Here is a 19335-nt window from a genome sequence, read left to right as displayed (position 1 = left end):
CCTGTGGCATGCCACAGATGCTAAAAGCTGAAATAGGGAGGACCTTTCAAGTACTGCCTCTTGTTGTTTGGGGTGGGTCAAGTCTGACAAGTCCTATTTGGGGAAGAAAGAAGTCAAGAGTTAACTAACCAGGATTCAGAACTGGCAAGCTTACAAGAGACTTTGCCTGGCAGCCCCAGGCACCTTATCTAGCAATGTGCCTGAATGAAGGGTCATTAGCTGGGGGTCAGTTGAAAGAGTTAATGATGATGGAAACAAAACCAAATGGGTTTATCAGCAACGCTAACAATGCATAAGATAGGCACGGCTTTCCATCTTGTTTCCACGTATGTGCACTGTGTGTGAGCCACAGAGTTTGCATCCGGCTTCAAATGTTTGTAGAGCTGCAGAGCGCTCAGATTGGGGCGGCTGAGTCTGCAGAGGGTTGCAGCATTTGGATCTAAATTGTTGGTCCAGGTTCTTCAGTATTATCAGACTTGTCTGAGTTCATCACCCATTTCAGGAGGCATTACCATGGGTCCTATTAACTGTATCCTTTTGCACTGGCTGGCAGCTAGAGGGGTTTGTTCCAACGTTCATATGAATATCTCAGCAAAAGGACATGGCAAAAATAACCTTTTTGCGTGCTTCTCCTTTTCTATGGCTGTGTTTGCTGACCGCCTTGTGTTTCTCAAGACGCATCATGTGCGGACTATTAGTTCATCTAAAAGAACCTGGTAAGGGTGATACTTACTGTTTTGAAGTCACATGCTGTGGCCATCCTAATGACTCATGGGTATGGGGGCAGGCTGAATTTGGGCACACGCTGCTCTTGAGAAGGAACTCCACTCAGGTCAGACCTTTTACAGAGCTCTGCCTGCCCATGCTGCTCTGTGCTGCCAGGTTGTTTGATGGTCCACCTTCCCAGCAGTGCCAAATGCAATCAAAAGTGTCTTCTTTGCCTATTATCGCTCTGTGGGCACCTTCTACCCATGTGTCTTGGTAGTTAACCCAGAACTCGGAATGAAACTCCCTGGAAATCACCAGCTGGTGAGGCACCTTGGTAAGCATAGCACAACCCAGTTTCACTACAAGCGCATCCTTCTGTTACCTTCATGTTCACCAACCTGGGCAAGATCTGCTGGAACATTGGGTTATCCTGACCAACTCTCCATATCACTTCTCCTTCAAATGCGATGGGAGTTAAGAACCCAGGTCCTGTTAATTTTCATCAGGACACTAGTTTAGTACGTGTGGAAATAGCCTGAAGACCACCATGCAGTACAATCAAAAGGCTGACTCTTCAGTTAAAATACTGCCTCGTGTGACAGCATTGGCCACTACACCCTTTTTTTTTTGCACAATTCACAGAAAAAATGTTGGCAATGCAGAGACTGGGGCATTATTGTATGTATAAATACAAGGATTTTAATTCATCAGGGTCTGTGGAAAGGGTAATGCTCACATGTACCATTCAACCCAGCTAGGCCTGCCATTTTTTCCATAGAGACCCCCTATCTAATTCATTTTATTTATTGCAACTTTAACCACGGAATGGAAACCTGTTTTTTTATTGAATGAAAATCTGCATCAAGTGTTTAAAAAAAAAAAAAAATCTGTAAACTGGTTTTAACGAAGTCATTTTTACCATGGTCATGAACATGCCTCTGAAGAGACCTTACATTTCCATAGTGCTGTTCAGCGTAGGTCTTAAGGCTTTATCATAGCCCCGTTTTACAGGTGAGAAAACTGAGACACAAAGAAAGACAAAGTGACTTGCCCAAAGTCACACAGGAAGTTGGTGGCAGAGGCCTGCTCTGCTTGCCATCTGACAGCACTGCCTTAAGGGACAGCAGGGGCCAGCCCAACTCTGTTATTGCCACGGTCGAAGACAGTGTAAAACTGGCGAATGAAAACATCGCCTAGGATCCAGAGCGGCCCAGCTGGGGGTTGGATGTTCATGCCCTGGAAGCCGCTGGTACAGATGGCCATGCCATCGCTGTAGTCCTAGAGGGAAGAGGATTGTAAAGATGAAAACAAGTTTTGCAGCAGTCTACTCACCTTTCCTGGAGGAAACAGCTCTTTTACCAAGGTGTCTTAGCCAGGGGACTGAAAGCCCTTTATAAAGGGCAAAGTCACAGAGAGAAGCAACTTGCCCAGAGACAGAGCGGGGCAGTGGAGAGACTGGAAAGAAAATACAGGCCAGTGCTCCTTACTGTCAGGCTAGTGCTCTGGCCACTGACAACACTCCCTCGAAGGCTGGAAATAGAACGCAGGACTCCAGACTCCCAGTCTCCTGCTTCAGCTGTGCAACTACTCCCACTACTATTGTGCCTTTCCGCTCTGAGCTGAATCAGTAGTGGGTCCTGTGATCTTCAAAACTGGGACTTATGGGGGGGAGCTCCCTTGTTCCTGCCAGCTTCTAGCCCTCTAAAGTCACCCTTGGCTGTTCGTCTCATAGGAAAAGGTGGCGTCATGCTGCTGGCAGTCCTGTACCATGAGGGTGTAGGCCTCGGCACTGAGCGTGTAAGGGATCCCATTGATGGTGAAGGTGACGTCAGGCAACATGTTCAGGTTGTTGCAATCCACAGCATACTGCAGAAAATAGAGGGGACAAAGGTTGGCTGATGGCAGGCAGCGGGGACCATGCACCTGCTCTCTGGGCTATACAGCCTGGGAAGCCATGGTTTAGAAAGATGAACACGTAGAGCAGTCCCTGTCCCAGTTAGCTGAGCTGGGGAGCTTGTGCCTTGACTGGCAGATGTATGGGACAGAAAGGAGGAGGGTCATGATTCTCACTGGAGGTGGATGCCAGAGGCTGCCACCTTGTACAGAAGGAGCCCTCTAACTCCCTGCAGGGAAAAAGGATGCAGCCTGTGTTCGTGCTGGGCAAAAAAGGACACTAGTAAATGCAGGACAGGGAGTGACTGAGGCAGGTGGAAGTCTGTCCCTGCACGCAGGGCTCCTTCCAGGTGAAGCACGTAACAGCGAGCCCGAGACAGGCTCAGCCAGCACGTGACAGATGCAAGCTAGGACTGCAGCACTGAACTACCAGCAGCCCACCCCTCTGGGGATGTACCCTGTGGGGAAGTCTGCCATGGGCAGACAGGGATTCCCGCAGCTCTGCCCACCCCAGCCATGTGCCAGACTCACCTCTCCATCCACAGGTGTAGCACTAATGGCATTTTGTATTTGTTTTATGTCACTGGGAGGCCCTGTGATGAGGGAGGTCCCGGTGTCCACGATAGCCTGGCATCCTTCTGCACATAACACAACTGAGTTGAACACCTGGATGCTGGGGAGGAAAACAGAGTGAGCAGTGGAGAATGGGCCTGCAGGGAACGTGCTCCTCTCCCCCGTGACTCCTGATGATTTGCATGTTGGGATCTGAGCTCTTCTGACAGTCTGGTCTGGAACCATGTTAAAAGTGCCCCCAGAAGGGCGAAGCACCATTTTTACCCACTTAAAAATAATTTTCTATATTTGGGGGTCTTTATGCTGCCCCCGCCCTATGGTCTCTGAGTTCCTCTCTCCATGCTCAGAAGCAGGGAAGGATTATTGCCCACACCTTGTAGATGGAGGGAAGTTAGTTAGATGGGCAGACCAGAACCGGATGCTGGCCAAAACTGAGAAGCGTAAAGTGTTCCACCGGGGGAGGAAAAATCTGCAACAAACCTACACGCTTGGTGGTGCTATGCTAGCTAGCACCATGTCTGAAAGGAGCCTAGGGGTCATAACTGACCATAAAATGAATATGAGCCACCAGTGTGCTGCTACAGTTAGCAGAGCAGACAGCTTGCTGGCACGCATCAACTGATGCATCTCAAGCAAAGCTAAGGAAGTTATTCTTCCACTCTACTTGGCACTGGTGAGGCCTGCTGGAGGACTGCATCCAATTCTGGGCACCGCACTTCAGGAAGGATGTGAAGAAACTTGAGAGAGCCCAGAGAAGAGCCACGCATATGATTAGAGGCCTGATGAGCAAGCCATATGAGGAAAGGCTGACAGATATGGGACTGTTCAGCCTAGAAGAGAGAAGACTTTGGGGAGATTTGGTGGCAGCTTACAAATATATCTGGAGAGAGCATCGGGGACAAGGCGAACTACTATTCACCAAAGCGCCCCAGGGGAAAAGCAGGAACAGAGGTCATAAACTCCTAGAAGAAGGTTTCAGGCTGGACATAAGGAAAAACTTCTTCATGGTTTGTGTGACCAGACTCTGGAATAGACTACTAGTGAGGGTGGTGCAGGCACCTACCCTGGAGATCAAAAGGAAACTGGACGCACACCTCGCTAGGGTTATTTGACCCCGGCAGTCTTTCCTGCCCAGAGCAGGGGGGCTGGACCCGATGAGCTCACGAGGTCCCTTCCAGCCCTAAACTTCTGCGTGTGAATCTGTGTGAACTGCAGCACAGGGTTGTCCGAGGTCACCACCAGACTGCAGCAAAGCGGTGATTGCGCTCCCCAGCCTCCTTCCTTCCTGTTCAAGAACCAGAACAGGCAGGTGGTTTGGGGGCATGGCTTTTTGTTTTGTTTTTTTTCAACTGGAAGCCTTCCACCATGGATAAGTGAGGGCAGGGAGCTCCATGCCGTGTAGACGGCGTGCTAAGCGCCAAGTGCATCTCAGTTGCTGCTGTGGTGAAATGGCGTGGTTCTGTGGTTTCTCCAAGTTGCCCCTCCTGGCCTCACTGCCAGCTGGCACTGTGGGTACTTACTTGTCCAGTTGGATCTGCCAGTATCCTTGTTTTGTGACTGGCACCCAGCTCAGAGTCCCGCTGAAATGGGAAGTATCAAAGCCGCCGAATAGCAGCTCCCCTCCTGCAGAGGACTCGGGGTTCCTATTGAGGAGAAGAAGTGGATATGTCTGAGATTTCCTTCTTATTGCTTTCCAGGCAGTCTTTTAAAAGACAGTCCCTCCCCCAGGAGCATTTGGTCTTGGGAAATAACCCAACTCTCATTTCAGTAGCTGCCTTGCAGGCCTATCCACCTCCCAGTTTCCCTGAGAACAGAGCCAAACGCTATGGGTATGACACACTCGGAGCAGTCATATTCTCACCTGCTCATGTAGACTGAGAATACAGGCAGCTCCACCAGGTTTTGTGCCATCATGTTGTCAAACACGGGGATCACCCCATCCACAGCCAGTGATGGATAGGCCAGCCCAAGAATCCCATCAAACTCAGCATCCACAAAGGTGCTGCCTGGCTCACTGACACTCTCTGCAAACTGCTGATTGACTACAGTGATGCCTTCAACCTAAAAGGAGGGTGAATAAGAGCTCCTTATTTCTTCAGCAAGCTGAGCAGGTGGCTATTTATGGTATCACAGCACAAAAGAAGCAAGGGAGACAGATTTTCTCCTGGAGGCCAGGTGAGGCTCTGGAGTCACGATGCCATGAAAGAACGGGAGGGGAAAACTGTCAAGCCTTCTGGTAGTGATCTGCAGAGCCACTTCACTGATTCCCTTTGCTAACTAGACCAGGAAGGTCTCACTGGCTCCATGCACAGACACATGGCCCAAAATATACTTTGCATCAAGAAAGAGTAAGGGAGAAGAACAAGAGCGTCTGCAGGAAGAAATCCTAACCAGACCCTTCTGAGGGAGATGCGTCTCAATGACCATGTCTGGTTAGAGGTCTGCTTTAGGACTCTATTATTTCCTGCAGTGGGCTAGCTATAGGACAGCACATGTCCTCACTGACTGCCCTGGGAGAGAGGGGGTTTAATGCTTTGCGACACTGGGCTCCTGCTTTCCTAAAGGCAGTTGAGCCATCATGGTGCCACAGTGGGAGGAGTGCTCAGGTGCTCACCTGCCTCTCCCTCTGTGATGGGTTATGCCCTGCAGTCTCCATGCAGGATTGAAGAGGAAGCCTGAGCAGAACCTCCCAAAGAAAATTCAAAATCCAAAATAAACCCAAGCTCCACTCACGGTTACTTGATCAGAGCCGATGATTCCCGTCAAGCTGCCAGTCCCATACTGAATTGAGAAGGGAGTCCCCACCTCGTTGTACGTGCTGGAATTGGAGGGGTGAAACCTGGCATGCTCAGCTGAAGGGAAAGAGGATGCCACTGTTATCGCTGTTAATATTTGCATTGTGGTTGAATCTGAGAGCCCTTCTCACCAGAACCCAGCACACTGTGGGTGTAGTTGAATTTACCTGGTGCAATGACATAGTCAGGCTAGCTTGTAAGTAAAGGAGCTACTTCAAGAAATGTGGGTACTTAAAGAGGGGCTTTTTGGGTTTTTTTGTTCCCTTTAATAAGTGGTACTGCTTATCCCTGCCCTCATGTCAGGAGTCACAGTCTGTCTTAAACCTGAGAACTCCCTTCCTGTTCCAAGCATAAAGTTGGAGTAATAGGAATCGTGGTTTCCAGCTCGCATAGACGGCAGTCGCTGCACCCTTCTCAGCCTCTTTTCAGTGCTCTGCACTGTACAGTACTGAATGCACAAAGGCTGATGCTTTCACATGTGTTCATTTATACTGGGTGCCTCTCACTCTGGGTGCTACATCTGACACATGGAAGCCCAGCAGCGAGTGTCGCTTGCCCATTTGGGAGCCTTCGCCGAGGGCTTGTTTGCTTAGATGAAGCCGACCAAAACGCCCTCATAAAAGCTTCCCCGTGCACTAACCGATCTGTTGCCCAATAACCAACGCCCGCTCCTCCAGTAAGGGTACAACGCTGCACACTGCTGTGCAGCGGCCACATTCTTTAGGAGCCCGAAGGCTGGTCAGACCGGTCCTGACAGGCTGCAGCACCGCTTCCCCAGGCATCACGACCTCTGTTACTAAGAAAACCCTGGTAGTTCTGCCCGGAACAAGGACCACACTTGCTGGTAATTTAAAGTGCTGGGACTGCTGCCCACGACTCGCCCTACAATCTCTATAACCCCTAAGTTTGCGGGAATGTTGCCTAGCACCCTCGATACAATCTCTGTGCACAGATCACCGAAACCGTAGAGAAGAATTTGGAGCAAACCCACAGCAGGTACTACACGGTGCGTCCAATTCGGGTTACGTCTGCTTTCCCTACATGGTAAATGTCTGGCTTCGGAGCCTCTCTGACATTTTCCTGCGCTTGCCTAGCAGGGGGACAACTCAGCCAGTCAGTTTGAAATGAAGAAGAAAATATCAATGACGGTTGATGGGGCTGGATTGTCCTTTCATTCCGACTGGTCTGACAACATTGACTTCCCTGGGTTTTGAGTCCTGCCTCTATACGCCGCCCAGGTAGCCTTCGGGCCCTGAGGCACTTCTGCTTACCGCAGGCTGGGCTGACGCAGTAGATGGACGGGACCCAGAGGTTGGAGGAGCCTGTGTCAAAGAGCACGGTGAAATTCTGAGGCGGGCTCCCGATAGAAATCTGTCCAAAGTATTCCACCTAGCCAAAGAGCAAAGGACAGCTGTGGTCAGGCATTGGCACTGCAGGAAACCTCAGCAGAACCAGACAAATAGGGAGACTGTGCCAAGCTTAATGGGAATAGGTACAGGAGGAGCAGCTGCAGTGGGCTGGGTGTTGTTCTTGGAACAGCTGGCGCTGTGTGGATACTTGATCTGTCGCTGCAGAACTGGGCCTCCAGACCAGACCTTGCACGATGGAGTCTGTGCAATGGGCTGGGCCAGCCCTTGGGTCCGGGGAACTCTCCCAGGCTCTGGGCACATTTGGCTGTGGGTCCTAACCTCATGCCTTAGGCACTTCTTTAAGGATGTGGCTGGGTTTTAGGTGGGAAGGGTCATGTGCATTTTGGATCTAGCGTCCTGTTGCCAGCTCCAGGCTCAAAACACTAGGAGAGTGGGAGGGATGTCTGTACATCTGCGTGCGTGCGCTAAATGGAGCCCTTTGTCTATTGGATCAACTTGGCATTCAGCAGGACAAAAGGACAGCAAGAAGTAGGGCAGGCAGATAGCTGTGGCACAGCATCTCACTACTGTGGCTGCTCATTCTCTGTTTCACACTAGCTGCAGCTGGGGGTCAGCACTCGGGACCTTCCAGGCTGCTCGAGCAAAAGAGTGCACTGTCCCTGCCTCCGCCACAGCTCTTGCCTGCTTCACAGCTTGCACAGCTGTGTTCCCCTGTGGTACCTCATAGCCCTTCCACAAGACTCACGTCCAAGTAGTTGATAAGGGGCTCGTTGGCTTCCTGGAAAACCGAGCAGTCCTCAGTGTACTGGATCATGTCCAGCTTGTGAGCCTTCCAGAAGTCGGACAGCTGTCTACGGTCCCGCAGGATCTTCCGCAGGGACTTGTGTCTCCTCAGGGGCACCCTAGGGCAAAAAAAGCATCCTCCCAGTAAGTGAGGTCCTGAGCAGCAGGAACTAGAAAACTGGAAGAACAGCAGTGGGTGCTGAGAGGGACACACTGCCCTGGTACATGGGATGGGTATCACTGTCCCGGTACATGGGATGGGTATCACTATCACCAGCTTTGATTTGTTTTCCAACCTCTCCCAACCTGCTGGCTTGTGCAGCATCAAGATGATGTCCCCTGTCTTCATGGAGAAAGTCAGGACAGAGATTGGAGGTGGAAATCCCAGTCTGTTTGCCTGCTGACTGCAGTGGCTGTGACCTGATAATGATTCTTTTGCACCTCCCTGGCCCTGCTCCACCTAAGTCCTCAAAGGGGTTGAGAACTGCATTGATGCTGGCTCCCCACCCTCACCCGAGCAGGCAGAGCTGTCCCTGCTGTTGCCAGGCACAGAGGCAAAGAGACCGGCTCAGCAGGTGATGCACACAGGAGTAAAATCCAAGGGCCTAGAGCCAAACAAGCTGCAATGGAGAGTAATATAGACAGAAGCCAAGGAAACTAAAGGCATCTCAATGGATATTGCTTGCAAGATGAGCAGAAATAGAGGTGGTCTCACTTATAAGTTGAGCTGAGAGCAGGTGTGGGTACAGAGGGAGGCTCTTTCAGCTCGCTTCTTCCTCCCCTTTCTCACTCTTCCTGGCATCTGCCTTTCCTCCAGCTGCACCATGCATGATTTACCCCAGCCTAGATGCCCTTCTACCTGCTTACCAACAGGTAACTCATATTGCCTCAGACGTCCCTTCCAGAGTTCCCCACCTCCCCTTCTTGCTGTATCCATCCCTGGAGTTATCTCAGAGGATGTTGGGGCAAGGAGCCAGCCACCAGGAAGATATTTTTGGTAGAAATACAAGCACCTTGGCTCCTTGCAACACTGGGTCTGACCGGCATTCTCACTCAGCCCGTTGAGCCCATCAGATGGAAATTTCCCATGCAGAATGTCGGGGGCACCTGTCTCTCCTGAAAGGCTGAGCATGTGGTCCTGGCTGTTGATCATTTTAACGGTCTCTATTGCTATAGTCCACAGGTCCTTGGGAACGAGTCTTTGGTAAACGCTGGACCTACCAGTGCCTGAGTGCCTGGAGAGCTAAGGAAACTCGCTTACCTTTGCAACCCACTAGCCAGCCAAAGGCAAAGCATCAGAAGAATCAGCCGCTGCATTCTGGAGGCTCGGGTCTGCTGCTTCCTCGAAGCTGCTTTCTCTAACTGGTGAGAACAGAACAAACGCTTTGCTCTCATACCATCAAGCGCCACCCAGCCCTGATGTATTCGAGCCCTGCGATAAGGCTCCCTTAATGTCAACACTGAGCCTTTGCAATGGAAATGAATCACTGGTCACCTCCTCCATCCTCCTGGCAAGCGCTTAAATGCCAATGGGCAGGTGGTTCCCTTCGGTGGGACAGGTTTTTGCACAGAAGTAGTAAGGCCCACCCAAGGCGTCCTGGAGTTTCCCTAGAATCCTTCCATTGCTGGCAGCTGGGAATAGAGTCCCTGCATTTAAGACATAGTTGCAGTTCCAGAGCCTGGGTTTTTACATGCCTGGCGTTGGGGAGGTTGATGGTTTTTGTTGGAGTTATCCATTTTCTAGGTTCTAGTGACAACATTTTGCTGGGCTTCAGTCCCCACTTCCTGCACAACAGGGATAAAAGCCTTTGCCTATTCCATTGCAAGGAATTTGGGGCAACGAACATAGTTATGTGGACAGTGCTGAGCACATCAAGGCCCTGATCATGGCTGGAGCTGCACTCATTGCTGCCATACCATCACACCCTCTGCTGAGCCACTAAGATCTTAGCTGGCCTTCACCTCCTGATATTACCAGTTCCCTGTGGTGACGTGTCGGCACTCTGTGTCTTCTTGCTCCCTTCCTTTATTGCTCTTTCTCCCCGCTTCCACTTGTCGCCACCCACAGGTGTTTCTGCTGGTCCCCTCTGAAGGGCATTGGGTCCAGAGTTAAATGATATGATGGAAACTCCCCTTATGCCTTTCTGGCAGCAGAGGAAATGCCATTTTCCATTTGGCTAGCAGTCCCATTGCTCCCCACTCCCACCTACCCCGGGCTGTGACCAGGCCTGTCTTCTTCTCCGGCCCTAGATCTGCAGTTACTCCCTGACATTAGCTTACTGGCTTGAGACAGAGATGGGGAGACCTGTTACAAAGCTGAAGCCTTATACAGGGACTTAAAGCTTTGCTCAGACTCACTCTGGGATGGTTTGATGGGACAGGGCTGCCACCTTCTGACCAGAGGGAAAATTGCTGATAGAAAACGATTTTTTCTATGAGGAAAATGTCCCGCTTGCTTTTGTGGCTGAGGAGCGTTTCTGAAAACTGTTACCAAAATGTTTCGGTCTTTCATCTCTTCCTGCACCCTTTTCTCCCCTGTTTCCCCATTTCCTTTTTCTCTTCCCTCCTTTTCCAGCAGCAAAATAAAAAACCCAAAAGGACAAAAAAAAGTAAAAATCCTAAGATGCCAAAAAAAAAAAGGGCTTCAGGTATCCAGATTGTAGCCGTCTTGATCTAGAGGCAAAAGGAATCAGAACTCGTGGCAGAGGTGATAGCTTTTATTAAACCAACTAGATAGTTGCAACAAAAAAATTCTATATTTGGAAGCTTTTGGGCACAGCAACCCTTCATCAGGCGTAGGAGATTGTAAAGATTGTAAAAGTTATCCTAGGTAGCAGTGAAAATTCATATTTCAGAAAAAGGTTTCAGAATTTATTATGTCTCAGAAAGGAACAAGAGAACACAGCAGCACCAAACCATTCCCCCTGACATCTTTTTATTTGAAAGGCCATTTTGACATGAAGTATTGACCAGTTGTGTAACTGAGATTCCTGGCCTCGCCATTACCAGCCTTGATTATTGATCTGTTTGCTTGAACTTGAAAAGGGAGGCTTATGGAGCTGAAGAATTAACACCCCTGCAGTCATTCACACCATGGACTACAGCACATTATTGATCGCCGAGCATTCTTTGATGCAGCTTACATGAAAGTTGCGACACAAAATAATTCCAGACTCTGCTGCATTACATTTCAGCCGGTGTAGCTTTGATTGCTCTGTACAGAAATCTCCAGTGACACCAGTTGACCCCCACGGTCTTGCTGAGGCTCCTGTGTTTAAAGGTCTTGGCGAGGCAGAGCACAATATAGTACAGTAGTGTTTAGCAAACGCCAGTCTGCTGTGTTTATGGATTGGCCGTGCATGGCAATTAGCCCACGGAGCGGGGAGAATGCCTTTTCTCATAATTATTCAGGAAGGTGCTGGTGCATTGCTGCAGGAAATTAACGCACCTGTGTGGTCAATTAAGAGCCAGTGCCCCAAGCACAGCCTGAGTTGTTTGTTTCGGTGTCTTGGTGGGAAGGCTGGAAAGGTGGGGGTAACCAATGGTCAGATGAACCTGCTAGAAATCAGATGTAGGGCTTGCTGCATGCTGAGAGCTGGGGTCTGCTACAAGAAGGTGAGATACCGGCTCCAGCCACTGGCTGTGGGTATGGGTACACGGTGGAGTTCAGGAAACGGAGTGGGTGGAGGTGTTCTCTGTGCAATACGGAGGAGACAGGGAAACCACGTTTCACAGCTGGATTCCAAACTGCCCGGCTTAGTAAGGATGCACAGATGTACATGGAGAGCTGCTGCTGTGTCCTGCTGCTCAGTAGGTTTTGGCACCGTGTTTCCCTTTCCCAGGCATCCCGCGCCCCTATTCTGGCTGCAGGACAGGGAAGGCACAGAGACCTTTCCAGTGGTTTTATGCCAGTAAAAGACTCCTTCATCAGAGGTGACCATCCCCAGCCAAGGAGCTGGGAGGAAGTACACAGAGCATTTGGGGTCCAGCTCATACTTCTGGAGGCTCTTCTGTGGGAGATCTGTAGTGAGGTGTATAGTTACAGTGACTTGTACATGGGAAGGGCATGAAGCTGGGTGTGTGGCTCAGCTGTGGCACTGTGCAGTGTAGTACTGGGATGCTGGGCACTGAACACTGGCCATGGCTGATGAGAGCTGAGAAGGCATGGCAGGGACTGCTCCCAGCTGGGGACAGAGCTGATCATTGTAAGGAAAAGGCCTATGTCTAGCTGCATTTCAATCCCCCTGTTTCCAATGCCAGCTGATTACCAGCTGAGCTCCGAGAGAAATTCTCCTGTCACACCATTTATTACATTGCTCCATCTATGTGCTGTGAAGTCTTGTAGTCCATTCTGATGCGTCTGGCCTCGGTTCCTGGCAGAGCTGGGTTATGGGACTAGACGGGCTGATGGTGGTCATCATAGAGGACAGTCCAGTTGTCCTCTGTCCTCTATTGATACGAAACCGGACGCCTTTTACGTACTCTATTTTTCTCTTCAAGATTAAAATAGAGGACATAAAGGTGTCCGGTTTTGTATCGGCAGAGGACAGAGCAGCAGAAAACTGGAATGTCCTCTATGATGGCCACTCTAGTTGATGGTCCAGTCTGAGGATACATGGAGGCCCTGGCAAAGAAAGACCCATTGTGAGCTATTCTGTTCTGGCAATTGTGAAACTCAACGTAATGACAGATAAATATTAGAAAAATGTTACAGCGGAAGGAAATGGAGACCTGCCAACCCTAACCCTTGGCCTGAATTTGGATCGTACAGGTGCCTTTATTATGTAGACAGATAGAATCCAGCTCTGGACATCTCAGACTTTGAGATGTTGGAAATCCCGGCCCAAGTGTCATAGTTTATGCTCATCCCCAGGAGAAAGCAGGGCCTCTCCTTCTCCTTTGTTTATACTACATGACATTGAGGAAGCCAAATCAAAGGTAAGATCCCGCTGGGCTGGTAAGTAACAAGCATGACAGCCTCTTTCCCTGTGAGTGCTCAGGCTTCGTGCCACACAGGACGCAGCAGGTGGATGAAAGCTGGGTGTGCTCTCCTCCCGCAGCTCCGGCCCAGGGTGTTGCAGACAGAGCCCCCTCACGTGGCAGTGTCTAAAATACAATGTCATTTTGTGCCTGTGCCTCCCCAGAGCCTGGGTGCAGAAGAAGTGCAAGAAAACGGGGTTTGAGCAAGAGCTGGGGCGATAACCCACCAGCATGAGACTCCTCATTGCGTTGCCAATGCCAGTGAATTGTCCTGTTTTGCTGCTGCTGCTGGCTCTCATGTCAGGTAAACATGGTGCATTCATTACACGGGTGGAAATACCCTCCTGGCTCAACTCCCTACGGCCTGCACCTCTGTGTAGTGGACCACACGAGTAGGTGGCAAATGCTGCCATGCTGATTAGATTTCAGCTTCCTCCCACTGTGCACCACGTGGGGCAGAGGAGACTTGGGGCCCTTGACTGGAGTAGGAGGGCTGTCCATGTCAGGACTGTGTGTTTGGGCTCTTAGTCAGAGGTGCAAAGAGGAAGTGGTAAGGAAGGATTTGCAATAGTATAGGCAGTCTCTGGACCAATTTTAAGTGAGTAACAAATTGGCATCGATAAACTGCACTGACATCTGCAGTTTTCATTTTTACCGGCTTGTCGATGTCATTGAAAATATCCTTTGAGAAGAAGCAGCTTTGTGATAGAGGCAGTTACCCATGGCTAAAGCATCAACAGGCTCTTTCTGCAGAACTAAGTCTTGTTTGACATAGATTTGCCATCTTGGTGTGCCTCAGCACATGCTAATTAAACGTGCTAAGGAACAGTCCAGTGCGATTGCAGTGGGGACAGTTTCGTGATTCCAAGATCATTCAGATAAAACGAGGGTGGGAATTTATTATTATAAACGTACTGTGTCTGGTGTGCGAGTTGTTTTTTCTTTCTATTTGGCATTATGTTAACAGAGGTATTTCTTAATGTCTTAAATGTCACCTGTACAGTTTTGAATGTAACATTCCTGGCATTATTTCTTGGTATAAAAATTTTTTCCCGGTAATCAGTTAATCTTGGCAGTAAGCAGAGCTGAGGGATACTCAACTAAATCGATGCATTCTGTTATTGTTCAGTGAGTCATGAATTTCTTTAGTGGTATTGAGCCAGAATGTAAATGGATAGATACTACAACATCAGCTGAAGAAATGATTTGAGTGAAAAGAGCACCATTGGCTGAATGGTATATTTGATAAACAGAACTAAAAAAGCTGTATCAATAGGAGCTCTCACTACAGCGCTCTTTTATTAAGACGAGGATGGACCACTGAAATGTGCGTGCGAAGTATTGTGTCTGTGATCTAAAGAAGTGAGACTTAGTGAAGGTGTCCCATAATTAGAAGTCAGAATTATTGTAAATATCCAGGAAATTAGTTCACAGCAGCTTGTAGCATAAATGATATATGAAACTTAACTGCTATTTCTGAAAGTGCTTCAGGTAAAAGTGAGTATGGGCTTCAGGACAGAACTGGGGCGGAATTTATGGTCATCTAATTTACTAGCTCAAAATGCAGATTCAGGTCAATCAATCTTATTTGCAAATTTGCACCAAACTTAGTGATTAATTTCTTTTTTAAAAGTTAAAAGGAGAAGTCAAAACATTCTGTTTTGATACAAAGATAAAAAGTCCTTTTTGTCATAAAGATAAAGATTTCCTTTTTTTTAAATGTACTTCAGTTACACTTGAAAAATCCTACACTTGAAAACAAAATGAATTGTTTCATTTCACATTGAATAAAATGTTTGGCTAAAACACAAATAGATTCTTTTTGGGATAGGGATGAGGGTTTAGTTTTAGCATCCATGAGAAAACCCAGATTGATCTGGGATGGAATGATTTTTTTTTTTTAATGTATTAGTTCAGCCAGTGGACCACAACATCCGATATTCACACAGCTCTTCTTCAAGAGAGTATGAAAAGCTTGTGACCCCAAGTCTTTGAGTACTGGAATTGTCAATTCCATTGACTTTGAGGGATTCACACTTGGTTAACAAATGGCAATTTCAGTGCCTAGTACACACGGGACAACGACACTGTTAAAATGTTGTCTTACCTATGACAAGTTAGGGTGTTCCTGGTTGTTGTGTGAGACGGTCGTTTGTGCGGTTTTAAGAATAGGTTAGACAAATATTTGTGTAGGGTGGTTGACAGGAATGATCCTGCCTTGAGCAGGGAGCTGGACTAGATGACTTCCTGAGGTCCTGTCCAGCCCTGCTTTTCTGTAATGCGTTGTGTCACAGGGGAACTGCGGAGGAAAGACCCCGAGAGGCCAAGGGGGAACCCCAGGACCCTAAAAACAGCAAGGACGGCGAGGGAAGGAAAAGAGCAACGGAGATTCTCTTACCTGCAGCTGACGACGCGGCGAGACCAGAAGAAGCGGTGGGACCTGTGCGGCTGGTTAGCCGCGTTTTTTTGGAACTGTGGCCAGCTGTGGGGAGTAACAAGCACAGCCGGCGCGGGAAAATAAAAGACAGCCCGGGTGAAGGAGAAGGGGGAAGAGCCAGAGAGGAGCCGCCAGAGGAGGTACCCTTGGAGCCCCAGTTGGAGGCGAAGAGAATCCAGACAACCTTCCATGAGACCAGAGGCTGAACCCGAAGCGGTCAAAGGGAAGACGCCAGTGGTGAGGTGGCGGATGCTCTCGTTCCCGGCAACGGAGCCAAGGGAGAAAATCCCAGGACTCCAGAGGAAGAAGCCGACAGCAGAGATGGCCCCAAAGTGATGGGAATCAACCCAGCAGTCCAAGTGGGATCGGCTCGGGCTTGGGAAGGCTCCCGGAGTCCGCCCCAACGGGGAACAGAGAGCCTAAGAGGCGGGAAGGGCTGCAGGAAACCAGCTCCTACCAGCCTGTGCCACTCGGTGAGGGACGGAGTGGGGTTGAATCGGAGGGACTCACAGTAGCCCACTTTGTCACTCTAGAAGGATATCGGACGACCAGAGTGGGGTTGAACTGGGGGGGGCTTGCAGTGGTCCCATCTGGCACTCAGGAGGGATATTAGCCGGACAAGGGGGTGCCTTGTACAGGGCTGATAGAGAGAGGAACTCTCTGAGCCAGGGAGCCCATTTTTGGTTTGAGGCCAGGGATTTTCCTGGTAGTCCTTTTCTTAATTTCATTGTTCTGTTTCCCACTTTTGGAGGGGAGGTAGGAAGGGCGTAGAGGGGCTCATACTCGGCTCAAGTCAGGGTCAGGGTAGAGCTTTATATCTGCAGGAGAGTGCCCATTACATCAAGAGGCAAGGGTCGGGCCTGGAGACTTCAGCAACTCGGCGAGGCTGGGTATCAAGGCGAGATTGGGGTGAAGACTACCCTGGGGCAATACATCCAGGCGGTACAACCTACGGGACAGAGTGAGGAGCGATCTTACACACCCAAAGCCAGGCAGTGCGGGACTGGATGTTTGAAGACCACCGGGTGCACTTGGATTCTCTGATTTTAGCAGTGCCACTTGTAAATCTGATATTTTGTCTTCTGATTAAATGCACAAGGACAGTGGTATGAAAATATTTTCAGAACATTTAATGATTTTAATGGCCCTGCTATACATTTGTAATTGCCATTCATTGCCTGAAATATATAAATATAAGCTCTATGGACATCATTTCGGATCTCTCGTAACCAGATGGTTGTGCCCTACAAGGCTATTTATGATATCCTATCAATATGCACATATCCATGAACGAATCTGTGATGTGTGCTGTTCGGGTCCGACTAAATGAACATAATGATTGCTGCTGGCTTTAAATATATACTGCCACTACTGTGTAGTAGTATGGTATGGATAATGTAAGTGATTTTTCAAACACTTGTTCTTATTCATTTCAGTTGTGGGTCATCTCCATGGTGTCCATTCATCTGGTAACGATAACAAAAGTGCATAGCTGCTTGCAGGACTTGGTACCTGTGAATCGACATTGCTTGTACAGCAGTCCAGAGGAGTTTAACATGAGGTACCTACCCCTTGTCTAGCCTATGGGTTATAGCCTTATGGACATATGGTAGCAGTAGACTGATATAATGCATACGGAGAGAGGATCAATTTTTAGCTCGTTCTGTTCTGTACAGTCAATGTCCCTTGCATGTGTTTAAAGATATATTATAGCTATTTGCATAACACATGTATGTTATCAGGGCCACGTATTTTCCTTTATTTAGTTTTGGTAGACTTTTTACATGCTAAGTATATGTTATCTGTACCTTTTTGGTGTTGCCTTTAGTTAGAGGACTCCAACCACTTCCATTATTCACTGTGACTGAGAAGTGTAACACTTTGACTGAGACAAATTGCTGATGAGACTTTTCAAATATCACTTCCATCTGTTAAACTGTTTACAAATCGTAGAGGACTAGGAAGACTGGAGACACTAGGGCAGCAGAGACTACTGAAAGCTCTCTATTTTTAATTAAAGGACGGAGAGTTTTCCAATTAAATTTTCACTCATAGAGATATAAGCTGTAGCTCTGGTGTCTTCCAACTTCTACTTAAAGCAGGAAGGAGACTTCTTCTATTTAATTAATGTAAATGTTGTTTTTCTAAGTGCCAGTCAGTTACTCTTTACAGACTGGATTAATTTTCTGAGTCATTTGCAGCTAACTACTTTGTTATCTTTATCTGTCAGCTCCTTAATTATCCGCCAGTCGCCAAACTTAGCAGTGGAGACCAGTGGACCATTTTTTTTTTCTTGAATGACCTCAGTAAACGAAACCGCGTGCTAGTCATATTTGGTCCAGTAATTAAGATGAACGTGCCTGCCTGGGCAGTTTTCCCTCCTGCACAGGGTGTAGCTTCACTATGATATCTAACTCTGCAATCAAGGCAGCTTTTGATGTAAGGATTAGGCTCCCTATTTTTGATTCACTTGTGTCTGCAGAATTCAGTGCAGGAAGATCCTTCATAGATGTTGGCAAATTTCAGAGGAGCTATGCCAGTTTAGAGTAGTTGAGGATCTGGCTCTAAGCTCTTACTGCTCTTAAAGTCCACAGAAATCAATGAGAGTCCTTCCACTGACTGAGCTTTGGATGGGGCTGTCTAACATACCTTCACTCTGAAAAACCCAGGAGGTTTCAGGAGAATAAGTTGAGGGTTCAGTTCCATCTTGCATTATCAGCAGCATCATTTACTACATGACTGTCTTCACCAGGGATTTAGCCTGGACACAGCTATGGGCATCACTGCCATGGTAGGTACTTCTAAGGGAGACAGGCAGAGCTGTGGGGATCTGCAGTTTGCACTGATGCAGCAGACCCTCTTTTATTTAAGCAGAGGAAAACTACTCAGGACTAGTCATAGCTAGTAGTCTCCTTATCTGCTTGCACTGGCATTACACAGACGGCTTGGATCCTCCATGCAGAAAGGACCTCAGCTCCAGTCAGCTGCCCCTGATCGGGACTGCCATGGTGCCCCGAGGCCTAACATAGCCTGCAGGTGCTAGGCTTTGATGTTGATGGGTGAAAAGAAAGGAGCTCAGGCAGAGCTTGAGTAGAGCCTGGGCTGCCAGGTAGGAAAACGCAGCTTTGTCTTACTCGTACAGGTGCATTTCAAGGAGAAATTTGCCACCATGCACATCCCTTTTCAGAGCAGGCCTCTTTTATGAGTGATGTGCATTTCCAGAGGGTCTCCAGCTGATCGGTGCTATCAGACAACAAATTGAGCATAATTAAAAAGATCACAAATACCCATTACCAAGAGCATGGTCTTCGGGCTTGTGTGTGTGAACGTACCAGAGAGACCTTCAGAAGAACTGGAAACCAGGTTTTCAAGGACTGCCTTTTGAAAACCCGGCTCATTATGAGTTATATGCCTGCATCTGAGAAAGGTAGCCAGGACTCTGTAAGCACTGCTTGTCAGTGTGGTAAAAGTGTTTCTCTAAACAGCCAACATGTGAGTAGGAATGACAGGAGCCATCTGTCCTGAAGCTGAGGGGACTGAAGCGAACTCGAGTCAAGGGCTGCAGTCTGATTTTAGCTGTTCCTGTCTTCCGTGGAGTTACTCTGGATTTACACAGTCAATAACAGAAAGCAGAATGTGGTTCTAAGCGGCCTGTTAAAAATAAATGAGAGCGTGTCTTTAATAGGGACCTTTTGCCGTTTTGCCAAAGACCGGGAATTTTGTGTCATGTCCAAGCCCCCCAGCTGCACAGCCCACACAGGCATCGCGTTATCCTCTTCATGTGATGCAGTAGTAG

General features: G+C 48.5%; 1 protein-coding gene across 1 annotated transcript; it reads right to left on the bottom strand.

Moving 5' to 3' along the window:
* Positions 1-1552: 1552 nt before the first annotated feature.
* On the bottom strand, positions 1553-9447 carry CTSE (cathepsin E). Its single transcript, XM_019546505.1, has 9 exons — positions 9384-9447; positions 8085-8241; positions 7241-7358; positions 5908-6026; positions 5036-5235; positions 4695-4817; positions 3133-3274; positions 2476-2574; positions 1553-1986 (listed from the first exon to the last, which is right to left on the bottom strand). The coding sequence occupies exons 1-9, from the start codon at positions 9437-9439 to the stop codon at positions 1822-1824; spliced, it is 1179 nt and encodes a 392-aa protein (XP_019402050.1). The 5' UTR covers positions 9440-9447; the 3' UTR covers positions 1553-1821.
* Between the last annotated feature and the right edge of the window lie 9888 nt (positions 9448-19335).

The sequence above is a fragment of the Crocodylus porosus genome, unplaced genomic scaffold (genome assembly GCF_001723895.1).
Source record: "Crocodylus porosus isolate Cpor-Errol unplaced genomic scaffold, CroPor_comp1, whole genome shotgun sequence".
Classification (NCBI taxonomy): Eukaryota; Metazoa; Chordata; order Crocodylia; family Crocodylidae; genus Crocodylus; species Crocodylus porosus.
Note: the sequence above shows the minus strand (reverse complement) of the source record. Positions and strands in the feature narration are given on the sequence as shown.

What these genes read in the sequence shown, in the direction of transcription:
- CTSE (XM_019546505.1), bottom strand. Translation starts at nt 9,439, where the DNA reads ATGCAGCGGCTGATTCTTCTGATGCTTTGCCTTTGGCTGGCTAGTGGG. An exon ending in CTGGCTAGTGGGTTGCAAAG is followed by an intron (nt 8,242 to 9,383) that starts GTAAGCGAGTTT and finishes TTTTTGCCCTAG; the next exon opens with GGTGCCCCTGAGGAGACACA. An exon ending in CCCTTATCAACTACTTGGAC is followed by an intron (nt 7,359 to 8,084) that starts GTGAGTCTTGTG and finishes CTCTTTGGCTAG; the next exon opens with GTGGAATACTTTGGACAGAT.